General features: G+C 38.0%; 1 protein-coding gene and 1 long non-coding RNA gene across 3 annotated transcripts in view; one reads left to right on the plus strand and one right to left on the minus strand.

The window, feature by feature from the left end:
- Window positions 1-14,797, plus strand: part of ZMAT4 (zinc finger matrin-type 4) — a 248,788-nt gene that overhangs the window by 141,035 nt on the left and 92,956 nt on the right. The window contains exon 4 of the mRNA XM_008143861.3: window positions 771-998. Within this exon, the coding sequence (XP_008142083.1) occupies window positions 771-998 (228 nt within the window). The remainder of the gene's footprint in view (window positions 1-770; window positions 999-14,797) is intronic.
- LOC129150112 (uncharacterized) overlaps window positions 1-14,797 on the minus strand; it is a 32,564-nt gene that overhangs the window by 10,208 nt on the left and 7,559 nt on the right. For both annotated transcript variants that reach the window (XR_008556841.1, XR_008556840.1), the window contains exon 2: window positions 734-831. This is a non-coding gene — a long non-coding RNA (uncharacterized LOC129150112). The remainder of the gene's footprint in view (window positions 1-733; window positions 832-14,797) is intronic.

The raw sequence follows: 14,797 nt of genomic DNA on the forward strand, positions 1-14,797 counted from the left end.
CTGAGATGTTATTATGAAGCTAAAAGCAACGTGCATGGTGTAATGCATTAAGAAGTTAATTTTATTTTATTTTTTACTTTCTGTTAGTAAACATCAAGTTGGGTTCATTTTTTTCTGGACCAAAAATAACTATAGTTCACAATGGAATGTGTTAAATTAAGAGTTGGGACTGGAATCTCAAAATAGTGATATATCCCTTTTCAGTTTAGAGAAGCAATGCATGCTCTGTGGTGTTTGTCTTTTGGTCTTAAAAAATGTACTTTCAACATCAATGTTAGCAGGTATAAGTTGAAAATAACCTGTCACAGTAAACAGAAGTAACTTACAGTAAAATTTTAGCATGATTTTGTCAATTTGTACAGTCCATATCACTGAAATATTTGCTAACAGTTGGGCAAATCATTTATTTATTGGTGGTTTCTACTTACGACACAAATATCTCATTCATTCATTCAGAATATTTCAAGTCATGATCATTCAATATTTGTTTCAGAATTTGGCTTCAATTCAATTAGCAGATCACTCCATATCTCCAAAAGTTTATTTTTAAAAATCTCTCTTTCTTTATAAGGAATGATCTCCTGAACTATTAGAATTTTCAGTCGTATCCCAAGTTCAAAAACAAAGGCTGGCATAGATTATTGTTCTGCTCTCAATAAACTCTTGGATTTTTCAGCTTTACAATTAACATGAGATTCTTCCACCTTTAGAGACTGAGGACAAGTGTACTAACCTGTCTTGTATTTCTCTCTGGTCGTTTGCCTCCACAGCAACCCCCCTGAGCTCACTTAAGCCTCCGAGGGTGGACACTGCTCCGGTGGTCACATCTCCCTATCAAAGAAGAGATTCAGACAGATACTGCGGGCTCTGTGCAGCCTGGTTTAATAATCCCCTGATGGCCCAGCAGCATTATGATGGGAAGAAACACAAAAAGAATGCGGCAAGAGTTGCTTTATTAGAACAACTTGGGACAACTCTGGATATGGGGGAACTGAGAGGTAAGAGAAACTCTAATTTCTACCCCAGAACTGGGCTTTCAGAGAAAGGTTTGTGTTTCAAAAATTGGCATGATTATTCTTATTAAGTAGGCTCATCCAAAGGAATAGAAGATAAAGGAAATGAGCAGAAAATTAGCTCAATTTTTGTGATCTCCTTTGTTTCAAATAATTTATTTCCCTATTTTTATTGACTATTTTGCAGATCAAAGTCACCCATCCATAAACCAGATTATTTTTTCTTCTGCTTTATCTTTAAACACCTTCTCTAATGAATGCTTTGTACATGAGCAGTATGAGAGAAGATGCTAAAAAAGCCAAATAGCATGATCTTATTTTAAACTTTTGTGCTATTATGAATTCAGCCCAAACAGGACAATACATTGACTTCCTTTGATGTCTTAAAGCAAACCCAAGTCCTTTTAATAGAAATATCCTGGAAATTGATTCAAGGTGGTGCTGTGTGCCATGTTATAGTCAATACCAGCTATCCCACCCCATTTTGACAGGTATTTTCTTAATTGATGGAAGCTAAGCAACATTCAAACTTCATCTAAGGTTTCCCAGCAGCTGCTGAGCAGAAACCTGGAAGCTGTAGGGTGAAGATTAGTCCTGTGGATTTCTTAGGAGATTTCATTATCAATAACCATTTAAGAATTTTTGATCACCTAAACATTTTTAATCAGCTTAATGTTGACAGTGTAGAACACAATCACATATATGTGAAGCATTATATAGGTGAAGGGTGCTATTGACAATATACGTCAGATGTTTGGGTGTGATAAGCTTTTCTGGATTGGCTAGGGCATGGTCATAGCTGTAATAACATTTACAAATCAATTTTCCAAATGTAACCTAGATTGAAATTGGGTTCTGTGTGTAGAGCCTACAATTCTGATTACCCCTCAACCAGGCTATGAGCCTCCAAGAGGGATAATTGTAGTCAGGAAATAATCTGTTACAATTCTAGACCAAGTAAGTGGAACAGAACTCATGCTGTGTGAGCTGAAAGGAGGGACAGGACACTTCTAATGATATTGGTGAGGAACACTCCCCCAAGGAAAGGGACTTCATTTGGAACTAGAAAAGTGGATAGCATTTTAGCAGAATTACGTCTGAGCAGAATTATATATGTGCAGGCAAAGAGGCAGGGAAATAGAAGCAGTTAGCTGGCAAATAAGCATGTTATTCTGAATCCTCTGATGCTGCATGTATTTAAGATTGGAAGTCCATTAGTACATATACAGAACTTGAGAAGGAACTGATTATTCCAAGATATGTGATTAAAAATGACAAATAAGAGCAGACAATACTTTACTTTTGTGTATGTTTTCTAGCTGAAGAAAAATAACATGGGCCTTAATATTTTTTCTATGTTGAATAATCTCATTGCAGAAACTTTTCAATTGTTGTTATTATTGCTTTTTGTTGGGGGATTTCTTATGTTCTCAGTCTGAGTCTCTCCATAGCTGAAGGCCTACCCACCACTCACTGTTACTGGCAGATAACAAGCTGGCTCAGTGACTCTTTCACGGCAGGGCACTGAAGGAGAAAACTAGGGCTTTATGCGTGTTCTATGCCAGATAGTATGACTTAGAGAAGAATTATTCCTAGAGCATATTCTTCTTGTCAATTTTGAATTATCAGCACTGCATCTTTTATGTACAACCACATCTTAATGACTTGGGTGCCTGAATTCTGTTACATTTGAGCAGCTTGTCTTTTATAGAGAAGACAAAAAGAGCTGCACTTTGACTTGGTAACTCAATGTGACTATGACTTGGTACCACATGAAATGCAATTAGCATTGAACACAGTGTCCTTGAAACCAACCCTCTCACCTACCCCAGGTGACATCTTGATATATATTTATTCAGGCAGTAAATATTACAAAAGCTTGAGGAATAAAACAATGATGATAACTCAGCACATTTTAAAACACACACACACACACACACACACACACACACACACACACACACACACACACATCCCTGTTTCTGGAGTGCTTCTAATACATGATTAATCAATTAATCAGGACAAACGTGCTAATCAGTTAATAAAGGCATAACCATAACTTTTTAAAAAATGGTTTCAAGCAGTTGGACATCATATGGCAGTATCACAGACTTTCTTTTTCAGCACGTCTCAGTTTTTTAAACAGTGCATTTACTTGTGTATTATGGTTTCCCTAATAATCTATTTTTACCCTACTTGCCCCTTTAGATTTTTATCAACTTGAAAGTAGGCATCTCTATCTGTTTTGCTCACCAATGTGGTTAAAACACCTAGAACTGTGACAACCACATAGTAGGTACTCAATAATTGCTGAATAAATAACCAAAAAAAAAAAAAAAAACCCCCAAATTTAAAAATTACCTAAAATCCTACATTCTTAATATGGCAATCATTAATATTTTTCATTTCTAAAAGGATCCTGATTGAATAATTTTTATAGGAAATTATTTATGATATTTTCTCTAATTTAAAAAATGTATATTTTACATATTGTCAAATGAGAAGGCATGAAGTGTTACAGTTCAATGAGTTTTAACAATGCAAACACCTGTGTAATCACACCCCTGTCAAGATACACAGCTTCTCCATCTTGAGAAAATCCCCATATGCCCCTTTCCAGTCAATCCTAGCCTCCCACTCCAGGGAACCACTTTTCTTATTTTTTCACCATGGATTAGTTTTGCCTATTCTAAAACCTCATAGGAATGGAAGCAGAAAGTGTGTATTTTTTTGTGTATCTAGCATCTCTTGCATAGCTTATTGTTTTTTGAAATGTATCCACTTGGTGCATATAAAGCAGAGTATCCATTTTCTCTTTATTACAGAGTGTATTCTACCCCAAATTCCCAAATTCCACAGTTTTAATATCCATTCTCCTCTTGATTTTTTGGGGGTACTATTTAGAATAAAACTTTCATGAACATGCCTTTTTTTTTCTCTTGGTAAATCCCTAGGAGTAGAATTTGTGGGCCATAGGTTGGGTGTTTTTAACTATATAAGAAGCTGCCAAATTTTTTTCAAAGTAGCTTCATTATTTTGCATTCTTGAAATATACAGTAGTCTCCCCTTATCCACAGTTTTAGTTTCCCTGGTTTCAATTACCAATGCTAAGCCATGGTCTGAAAACATTACATGGAAGATTCCAGAAACAATTCATAAGTTTTAAATTGTGCGCTACCCTGAGTAGCATGATGAAATTTTGTGCCATCCTGCTCAGTCCTGACTGGGACGTGACTCATCTCTTTGTTTAGCATGTCCGCCTTGAGTATGCTCCCCAACCCCCTTAGTCACTTCATAGCCATCTAGGTTATCAGATCAACTATTGTGGTATCATAGTGCTTGTATTCAAGTAACCCTTATTTCACTTAATAATGGCCTCAAAGCCATTTACGTAACTTGTATTACAGTATATTGTTATAATTGTTCAATTTTATTATTACTTATTGTTGTTAACCTCTTATTTTGCCTAATTTAAACTTTATCATAGGTATGTACACACATCTAGGGTTTGGTGCTACCTGTGGTTGTAGGCACCCACTGGAGGTTCTTGAAACATATTTCCCACAGATAAGAGGAAACTACTCTATATGAATTCCATATTCTCACCAACATTTCTTTTTGTCAGTCTTTATACTTTAGCCACTCTCCTGAGTGTAGGAGAGGATTTCACTATTGCTTTAATTTGTGTTTCCATATTGACCAACATGTGAAGCACTTTTAAAAATGTGCTTATTGGTCACTTGTGTATATTCCTCTGAGAAGTGTTTGTTCATGTCTTTTGTCTTTGTTTTTCAAAATTTGGTTGTTTGCCTTTTTTATGAAGGTAGAAGGTTTTCACATATTATCAATATAATCCTTGGTCAGATATATGAATTGCTAATATTTTTCTCCTAGATGGTGACTTGGCTCTTTATTTTCTTAAAGAATATATGGTGAGCAAACATTTAAATTATGGAAGTCTACTTTATCTCCTTATTTCTCTTGTGATTATTGTTTACATGCCCCATCTAAAAAATCTTTGTCTACACCCATGATCAAAGGCATTTTGTATGTTCTCTTCTATAAGTTTTATTATTTTAGCTTTTACATCTATGATTATGGCATACTCAGATTAGTTTTTTAAACTTTATTTTATTGGTTTACACTATTACAAATGTCCTTTTTTCCCCCTCTTTCCTTTGCACACCTCCACCCAGCCCTAGCCTCCTCTCCACCCTCTCCCCCTAGCCAACACCACACTGTTATCTGTGTCTATGGGTTATGCATGTGTATTCCTTGGCTAATCCCTTCACCTTCTTTCATCCAGTCCCCCTCCCAATTAAGTTTTATATATTATTTCAGGTAGGGTTTGAAATTCATTTTGTTTTCATACATTTACTAGGTTATTACAGCAAGTTTGTTGAAAATGTTTTCTTTTCCTCCTTGAATTGCATTGGTATCTTTATTAAAAACCTATTGATTATGTGTGAGTCTATTTCTATACAATCTATTGTGTTCCATTGATTTCTTTGTCTATCTTTATGCCAGTGCAACGCTGTATTGATTTTTTTTTTAGCATTACAGAAGTCTTGATATTAGGTAGTGTAATTTTTCCAGAATTGTTCTTTCCAAAGATTGTTTGATTGTCCTAAATCTTTTGCATTTCTATATAAATCATAGAATTAGCTTTCCAATTTCTACATAGAAAATCTATTGGAATATTGAATGGGATGGAGTTCAATCTATAGATCAATTTGGAGATCATTTATTTAAATTCTTCATAATAATGAGTTTTTCAATCCATGAACATCCTATATCTCTATTTATTTATTTTTAAATCTATCAGTAATTTTCTGCAATTGTCAGAATAAATGTTTTAATCATATTGTTAAATTTTCTTCAAGTATTTTATGTTCTTTAACAATAGTGTGTTATAGTTTGGAAATTTCATTTGTATATGTTTGTTACTGATATATAGAAAATGTAGTTGATTTTTGTATATTGACCTTAAATCATGTAACTCCCACATAACTTTTTACCTGTTATTTGTATATAACTTAAATGCACAAAAATAGTTACACCTTTTGTATTTTTTTTATTCAAACTATTTAGCCATTAGAAAATATAGAACCTTTGCTTAAAGTGCAGGTCAAATAAACATTATTCTTATAAGAGAACAAATAATTTTAAATGTAATTGGTCTAAATATATATTAATATGCAGAATCTGGTTACTGATTCAATGTTAGTATTATTCATTTAAAAAAACAGATGGTATTTGTCTGTACTTCCAAGTTTTAATTTGACAAGAAATACAGTCACCTCTTTTTGAACATAAAATCCAATGTAGAAAATAAAAAGAAGTTGTTGAATTACATAATTATAAAACTTAATGGTCAGAAAGTACTTTAGAGGTTTGCTTTATAGTTTAAATTCTTCTTGTCAGCAAATATAAGCAGTTTCTTAGCTAAAAACAATGACAGTGTAAATTATGAAATTATAGCTAGGTGGAAATGAAAGATTCATTTTTCAATCTTTTATTATATTTACTAGAGGCCTGGTGCACGAACTTCGTGCACTCGCGGGGGTAGAGGGAGTCCCTCAGCCTGGCCTGTGCCCTCTCGCAATCCAGGAGCCCTTGGGGGATATCTGACTGACGGCTTAGGCCCGCTACCCTGGAGGGAGCGGGCCTATGCCGTCAGTTGAACATCCTTAGAGTTGCTGCTGAGCCCAGCTTCTGGTGCACTGACCACCAGGGGACAGCTCCTGTGTTAAGCATCTGCCCCCTGGTGGTCAGTGTGAGTCATAGTGACTGGTCGTTCCACAGTTCAGTCCATTTGCATATTAGCCTTTTATTATATAGGACTAGAGGCCCGGTGCATGAAATTCGTGCACGGGGGGGGGGGGGGTGTCCCTCAGCCCAGCCTGTACCCTCTCCATTCTGGGACCCCTCGAAGGATGTCCCACTGCCCATGTAGGGCAGTGGGACATCTCTCTCACAATCCAGGACTGCTGGCTCCCAACTGCTCACCTGCCTGCCTTCCTGATTGCCCCTAACCACTTTTGCCTGCCAGCCTGATCACCCCCTAACCACTCTCCTGCCAGCCTAATTGATGTCTAACTGCTCCCCTGCCAGACTGTCCCCAACTTCCCTCCTCTGCCAACCTGGTCACCCCTAACTGCCCTCCCCTACAGGCTTGATTGCCCCCAACTGCCCTCCCTTGCAGGCCTGGTCCCTCCCAAATGCCCTCCCCTGCTGGCCATCTTGTGGTGGCCATCTTGTGTCCACATGGGGGCAGGATTTTTGACCACATGGGGGCAGCTATCTTGATCTTGTGTGTTGGAGTGATGGTCAATCTGCATATTACTCTTTTATTAGATAGGATAGAGGCCTGGTGCATGGGTGGGGGCCAGCTGGTTTCCCCTGATGGGTGTCCCGGATCAGGGTGGGGGTTCCTTTGGGGCGTGGGGCGGCCTGGGTGAAGGGCCTGTGGTGGTTTGCAGGCCAGCCATGCTCCCCGGTGACCCAAGCAGAGGCCCTGGTATCTGGGATATATTTACCTTCTACAATTGAAACTTTGTAGCCTGGAGCAGAGCCAAGTCTCCTGCTTGCTCCGTGGCTGCCGCCATTTCTGTTTGGATTTGTTTACCTTTTATAATTGAAACTTTGTAACCTTAAACAGAGGCCTGGGCTGGCCAGGGCAAATTGAAAGCTTGGCTTCTTCAGTCACCGGGGGCAACTCTAGCCTGCTCTCTCCAGGTCCATGGCTGCCACCATTTTTCTTGGGATTTATCTTCTATAATTGAAATTTTGTATTCTTGAGTGGAGGCCTGGGCCCGCCAGGCTGTGTGGAAAGCTTGGCTTCCTCTATTGCTGGGGAAACCCAAGCCTCCCTCCTACTCTCTGTGGCGGCAGCCATCTTGGTTGGGGTTAATTTGCATACTCGCACTGATTGGCTGGTGGGCGTGGCTTGTGGGTGTAGTGGAGTGATGGTTAATTTTCATGTTACTCTTTTATTAGGTAGGATCCTTTTTTTATTATTCTTTTAAAAGTTTTAGGATTGAAACAATGCAGGCATTTTATTGTTTCAGAGGAAACTAGACCAGTGATTTTCAACTGGTGTGCTGCAAGAATTTTTGTAACATGCAATACCTGACATTTATTTGGGGGCACTGACCTCTTTTTCCTTAGATTGTCAACTAATAAAATGACAATAGCCAAGACAACAATAGCTATCCAGTGTGAATGCCTTGTCTTGAACACAAATATATAATGAAGTTGTATCTTATTGGTCACATCACATAATAAGGCTACATCTGATTGGTTAATTATTGGTACCTGAAATCTTTATATACAAGTATAGGCACCTCATTTTTTTAAGTAACTTTGGAGTAAAAAGGGTAGTTAAATACTATTATTATTTTTTTGTAAATCAGTCAAAATTAGATCTTTTATGTCAGATTGGTAAAAAATGTACCATTTTTGTGTGTGGCATAATTTTAGTAATTTCTTTATGTGTGCCATGAAATGAAAAAGGTTGGAAATCTCTAAACTAGACTATTCTGGTATAATTCTCATTTGAAGACACAGGCAAACAAACAATTTTGAAAATGTCATGTTTCTGAGCATCATACACTGATAGTGTTAGAAAGAACATTGAACATTATTGAATTACGCCCCTTCTTTTTTTCTTTATTGATTAAGGTATTACATATGTGTCCTTACCACCCCCTTCCCAAGCCTCCCCCGTACCTTCCCTCTGAGGTTTGATCAATGTTTCTCTGTCTCTGTATCTGTTTTTGTTCATCAGTTTATGTTATGCATTATATTCCACAAATGAGTGAGATCATGTGATATTTATCTTTCTCTGACTGACTTACTTTGCTTAGCATAATGCTCTCCAGGTCCATCCATGCTGTTGCAAATGGTAGGAGTCCCTTCCTTTTTACAGCAGTGTAGTATTCCATTGTGTAGATGTACCACAGTTTTTTAATCCAGTCATATCCTGATGGGCACTTAGGCTGTTTACAAATCTTAGCTATTGTAAATTATGCTGCTATGAACATAGGGGTGCATATATCCTTTATGCCCCTTCATTTTATAGAGCAGGATTCTGAAGCCCAGAGAAATGAAGTGACTGTCCCCTTCTAAGTTATGGTGTGATCTGGGATTTCTGATTATATGTGTGCTAATTCTAAATTCCAGTGACTCATTATTGACTAACTAGAACTCTGATAATTAACTCTTTTCTTTTAAACAGTTGAGTTTGGGAGCTTATATATGTTAGTATAAAAGTTGGTTTGAACTCAAGCATTAAATAGGCATAGTCAACTCTCAGTTTTCTTAGAATGAATTTTTTTTTTGTTTGCAAAGTACACTACATACTTTTAATAAAGGAGTTTTCCCCACATTTATGATTTCATCTTAGCTGGAGTGAATATAGAAATGCAAAGAAATCATTTTGACTATTCAGAGGGTTTTGGATTGAGAAGCCAAGTTCAGTTTTTAGAGATTCCACTAGATTTATTACTCCCTCTATAATACAACTTCTGCCTTTATTAGCAGGAATGGGGATTAATTTCCAGGAAGCTTATCTAGGACTTCAAATCATAAAAAGTAGTATGTGAGTCAGAATGATCAGCCTTCTTTCAAAACAAACATAATGCTGGAGTCAGAGATTTGTACTTTCTAAATTATTTCTGCTGTGGACTTTCAGGTGATAGTGGATTGGCATCTCATATTTTGTTCCACTTATTTTAGTTTAGCCTTTGCGTACTTCTCAGGCAATAGACAACAGAGTCATATCATTCAGTGACACTCTTGTACCTTCAGTTAACCTACGTTTCTTGTGCAGGGGGACTTGGGCACTGGATCTGCTTCAAGACCAGTGGAAGTTTTAGGTTAAAAATGAACAGTTTTCAGAGGAAGCCAGTGCCACTGTTGCTGTATAACAATTACCTCAAAACTTAGTGGCTGAAAAACACACTAGACATTTACTTTGTCTTGCAGGTTCTGTGGGGGAATTTGGGCTTGGTTTGGCTAGGTAATTCTGGCTTGAGCTTTCTCATAACAATGCGGCTGAGATATGGGCCTCAGCTGCAGTCCCACTTTTCAAGGTGGTTCCATTCTGGAAAACAGATGAGTGGTTGTCAGGCACTGGTTGGTAGTAGAGGAGGGGAAGGGGGCAATAAGAGGTGGTAGGGGACTACAAAAAGGCAATAAGAGGGAATTGGAGGGGTAATGAAACTTGCCTGTGCCTTGATATGATAGCGGCTATGTAGCTGTGCTTATCAAAACCTGTATAACTGTACACAAAGAAGAGAATGGTATGTAAAATTTAAAAGTCAAATAAAAGTAGGAAGAAAATGTGGCTCACTCTCAGGACTGTCTGTTGGCAGGAGACCTTAGCTTTCCTCCTCATGGGCCTCTCCCTGGGGTTTCAATGTGCTTGTGAGGCGGTGGCTGGCTTCTTAGAGGGCAAGCCAATCAAGAAAGCATCGTGTGGAAGCTATCTTTTCTTAAATTCTTGAAGGTCACTTAGCATCACTTCCATCATATTCCATCTGCTAAAGTCAAAGCCAGTCTCTATCAAAGGAGTGGTAAGAAATTAAACTCCACCTTTGAAGAGATAATTATCAGAAACTATGGGGACATTTAAAAACCACTACAATCAGTCAGAATGCAGGTGGACAACTAACATGTGTGGCAAGCACTATGCTGTCACACCCTGTAGACTTTGGAGTCTCATCAATGGGTGGACTTTGAATAGGCAGTAAACAACCAAGTCAAGGATTTCAAATTTTTTAAGTAAAAAGCTAATAGTGATTTCTACCTATTCTCATAAGAACCAAACCAATGGAAAATAGTTTCTCTGTGGTCCTCTGCTCAAGACCTGGACCTGTCCTGATGGATGTCCTGGCTGAGGTCTGCAGAGAAAAGGTACTCTTTCTCATCTGAAGCTTTCTTGAAAATCTCCACACGAGTTTTTAAAATTCTTTCTTAATCCAACAACCATACTCCCTTCATACGAGGCCACCCCAATATGCTTAACAGATTGCAAAGATTTGGGGACCAAGTTAATTTGAGTTCGTAGCTTGATCGTGGTCTCCCAATGTCCATGTGAGATGATAGAAGCAGAAGTTCTGATCAGCTGACTTAAGGTCAAGTTTGTAAAAGCAGAAAGCTTGCTTTATGTCACTTTTTTATATCCTCTATGATTCCTTCCTTCATTTATTTGTTCATTTTCCATTCATTGTGCTAATATTGAACTCCTACAGCGCACCAGATACAACGTGCTGGACATTCTACAGTGAATGTAAGGTGAAGGTTCTTAGGAAGAAGATAGCAAATAAATGACAAGGGATAAAGGGAAAGGAATAGAGTGACATGATAAATAATGAGAGCTGGGATGTCGGGTCCTTTAAGTGGAATGGTTTGTGACAGCCTTTTAGATTAGCTGACATTTGAACTGCGACCTGAAGGAAGGGAAGGTTCCAGAAGCACTTGCTTATTCCAAGCAGAGGTACTAGCAAGTGCAGAGGACTTCATGGGGGGAAAGAATTGGGTACATTTGAGGCCTAATAATAGGCAGAGTGCCTGAAGCTAATGAATGGTGTAAAAATTGACACTGGGGTTACATAGGGTCACCTTTTGTAGATTCTAATAGGTCACTGTAAGATGTTTTGATTTATTGTAAGTGCATACATGTACTTGCATCTGATCTTACCTGTGAATCCAAATGCTCCACATTTTCTCTACTGAAGGGCCTGGTTCATTTCTACCCTAGGTCACCTTCTCTTCTGTCCAGAGCAGGTCCTATTTCTGCCATTCCTGTGAAGATACCTATTACCTACTTTTTTTGAGGCCACATTTTTCACTAGCAGATTTTTAGGGTAGCAAAACTTTCTAGTAAGGGGTCCATCATTCATTCATGGTTTTTACTACTAAAAATACCCTTGAGTTCCTATGGTTTTAAGGGCAAGAAAAACTGACATAGGCCTTTTTAATACTGTTAGCAGAGTTGGTGGGTGGATTGGAGAACAAAGGTTTCTTACCAGTCATTTAGTTAAGGATGAAATCAAGTTCAGGAACAGCATGCTGACTCCTGCAGAATAGCAAGGGTGTTAAAAGGGAATACAAAAGGTGCATTCAGGCATGTTAGGGACAGTATATTCACAGGAAAATGGGCCTAACAAATATCCACTAAAGACTTTCTTTCAGAACAGAGGATTCCGCCCATTGGTTAAGGCTTGTATAACTGGGCAAGTAAAAGAGCCAGACTAGTCAAGTCTGGAGATGCAAAGGTGTCAGGATGAAGTGGAATTCCCATACTTGGAGATCAAAGGAGTTGGGTGAACCTTAAAGAACAACTAGAAGATACCAGGTTAGGCAGCTGAGTGGAACAAAGGTGCAGGTTGAGGACAGAGCCTATGAAAATGCCTGGGGCAGGGGACAGAAGGGCCCTTCCAGGAGCTGTGTAGTGTGGCTGGAGCTTAGTGACAGGTTTGAGAATAATTGGAGAGGTAGCTGAAGAGACAAAGAGTAGGATCATGGTGGGAGCTGAACACTTTCACTTAATCCTGAAGGCTATTAGGAGTGATTTATAGATTTTTAGCAGGAAAATTACATGTTGGTATTTCTGTTTTTGAAAGAAGTCTCTCCATACAGACAACAATGTGAAGGCTTCAATAGAAGGGCACTAGACATGAGGCAGGGAGGTTATTGTAAGGCAATTAATTTAATCCAGTGAGACAATATACCAACTAAAGAAAGTAGTAGCAATGGGGATGTAAGTAAAGGGAACAAAATGAGAAAAAAATTTGATGTGAATTCAACAGGATTTGGTGGACAGTTGGTCCTCCAGAGACCCTTGACAGCTGCTCCTTCCACGTAGAGGCAGAGCCTGCCCATGCTACATGCCCAGATACTGGCACAGCCTTCTGAAGTGTGGGTCCCATTAGGGTTAGGCATTAGGTATTACCAGTGTTGGTCTTGGCAAAGTATTTTGAGGGGATGGCCCAAGTCTTCTTTCATCATCTATAGTATAGAAGGCCTTAAATGAATGCCCAGTGATTTGCATGGTTTCACTTCTGTTAACTATTGATTTACTCTAAGTGAGTAATATGAGTAATAACTTAAGATTCTCCAATATCTATGTTAGAGTCAGGATTATCAGTCTTGAGCAGATGACTGAACATTTCCTAATGTTGGATACTTGATAAAAAGATGACTATGTCAAGTAAGATGTATTTTTTTATTACATTTAATAGGTTAAAAAATAATTAGTCCATTCCTTATACTGATATTTTCGATCTCTGAAAGTCGTGTGTATTTTATCTAGTTAAGAATCAGTAGAAAATAGGACCTTTAAGTAGATATGATAATTATAGAACACAATTCTAAATTGAAGGGTAGGGGAGGAGGTGCCAGAAGAAAATGCTCAGCTTAGATTTCACCTGGTTATTTTTGCATTATTATTTTTAATGTGTTTTGACACCTCAGCTGTTTCATATAGACTCACTCTAATCTTCAGAGCCCACACTTTGGGTTAACTGATTACACTGCTTAAATGGCTCATGTTCCTGTCATATCATTGGAGTGGGAAAATAGTGTGATATAGAAGAGATAATTTTCATTCCTTACTTCATTCATTCATCCACATTTACTAAATACCTATTACACACCCAGCTCTGTTTTTTTTTTAAAAGTCATATAGAACATTAAAATGTCTATGACTCATCCTCTAATCTCAAAGAGTTTAAAGTCCAGAGCAGGGAAGAACAAGATCATACCTTTGAAATAAATATAATACAAAATATGAAAAAAAAATAGGAGCTGAGGAGTCATCCCAATACAATGCTTTGGGAACTAAAAATAGAGAAAAAATTACTTCCAACCTGGAATTAGTGGTAGTTCAACTAGATGTTTTAGGGCAGAGAAATCAGCATGACTAAGGGCCTGAAGAAATGAGAAAAAGTGTGAACATAATTGGCAATTTCGTTCAGTGGGGTTAGATGTGTAAGTAGACAAAGCTGGGGAAACAAATTAGAACCAGATTATAAATAGCCTTGCATGTCAAGCAAAGCTGAACTTTATTTGATAGCCACTGTCATTTGTTTTTTGAGGAAGGAGATGACCTGTCTCATCTGTGCTTTAGGGGGATTACTGCATGATGGATTGGAGTGGGCAGGTTCAAGAGGTCAGGAAACCAGGTAGAATTGATGCAGAGGCCTATGTGATGGCCTGGAGGGGGCTGAGGTAGCGTAGGGCGAGGGGTACAACAAGTGAAAGATGTATTTCTCTCTGCACTGTTCCGCATACTCTCCCCACAGCAAAATGGAAAGGAACCAGAGCATTTGAATTCTCAAAGACACCTTGGCAAGGCCTTAGGAACACTAATAGCAAAATATAAATTTAATGAGTAATATGAGTAATAACTTAAATTTTTGTTTGGTCTCAAATCCAACAAGGATTGTAGTTGATGAACATGCACAATAGTTTATTTACATCCTGTGGCAATTTTTTCTTCAACCGAGACAGGCTTTTGCCCATTATTGTTATTAATGAAGCTAATAAATGGAACACTGTCTAAAAAAGCTTGGTTAACTCTTCATCATCACTGACTAGGTTCCAAAAAGGATGAGTGCGGCTTTTAAAATGGAACACACACTTCTGCTTCCATTTATGCATCTCAGGTGCATTCATTAAATAGAGAACTGGAAACCAACTTGGATTTCTCATTTTAGAGTTGGCTAATACATTGGAAACTGCCCTAAATTTTATACTGGAACCAGTATCCTTCGTTG

Source organism: Eptesicus fuscus, chromosome 8, assembly GCF_027574615.1.
Source record: "Eptesicus fuscus isolate TK198812 chromosome 8, DD_ASM_mEF_20220401, whole genome shotgun sequence".
In the NCBI taxonomy this organism is placed as follows: domain Eukaryota; kingdom Metazoa; phylum Chordata; class Mammalia; order Chiroptera; family Vespertilionidae; genus Eptesicus; species Eptesicus fuscus.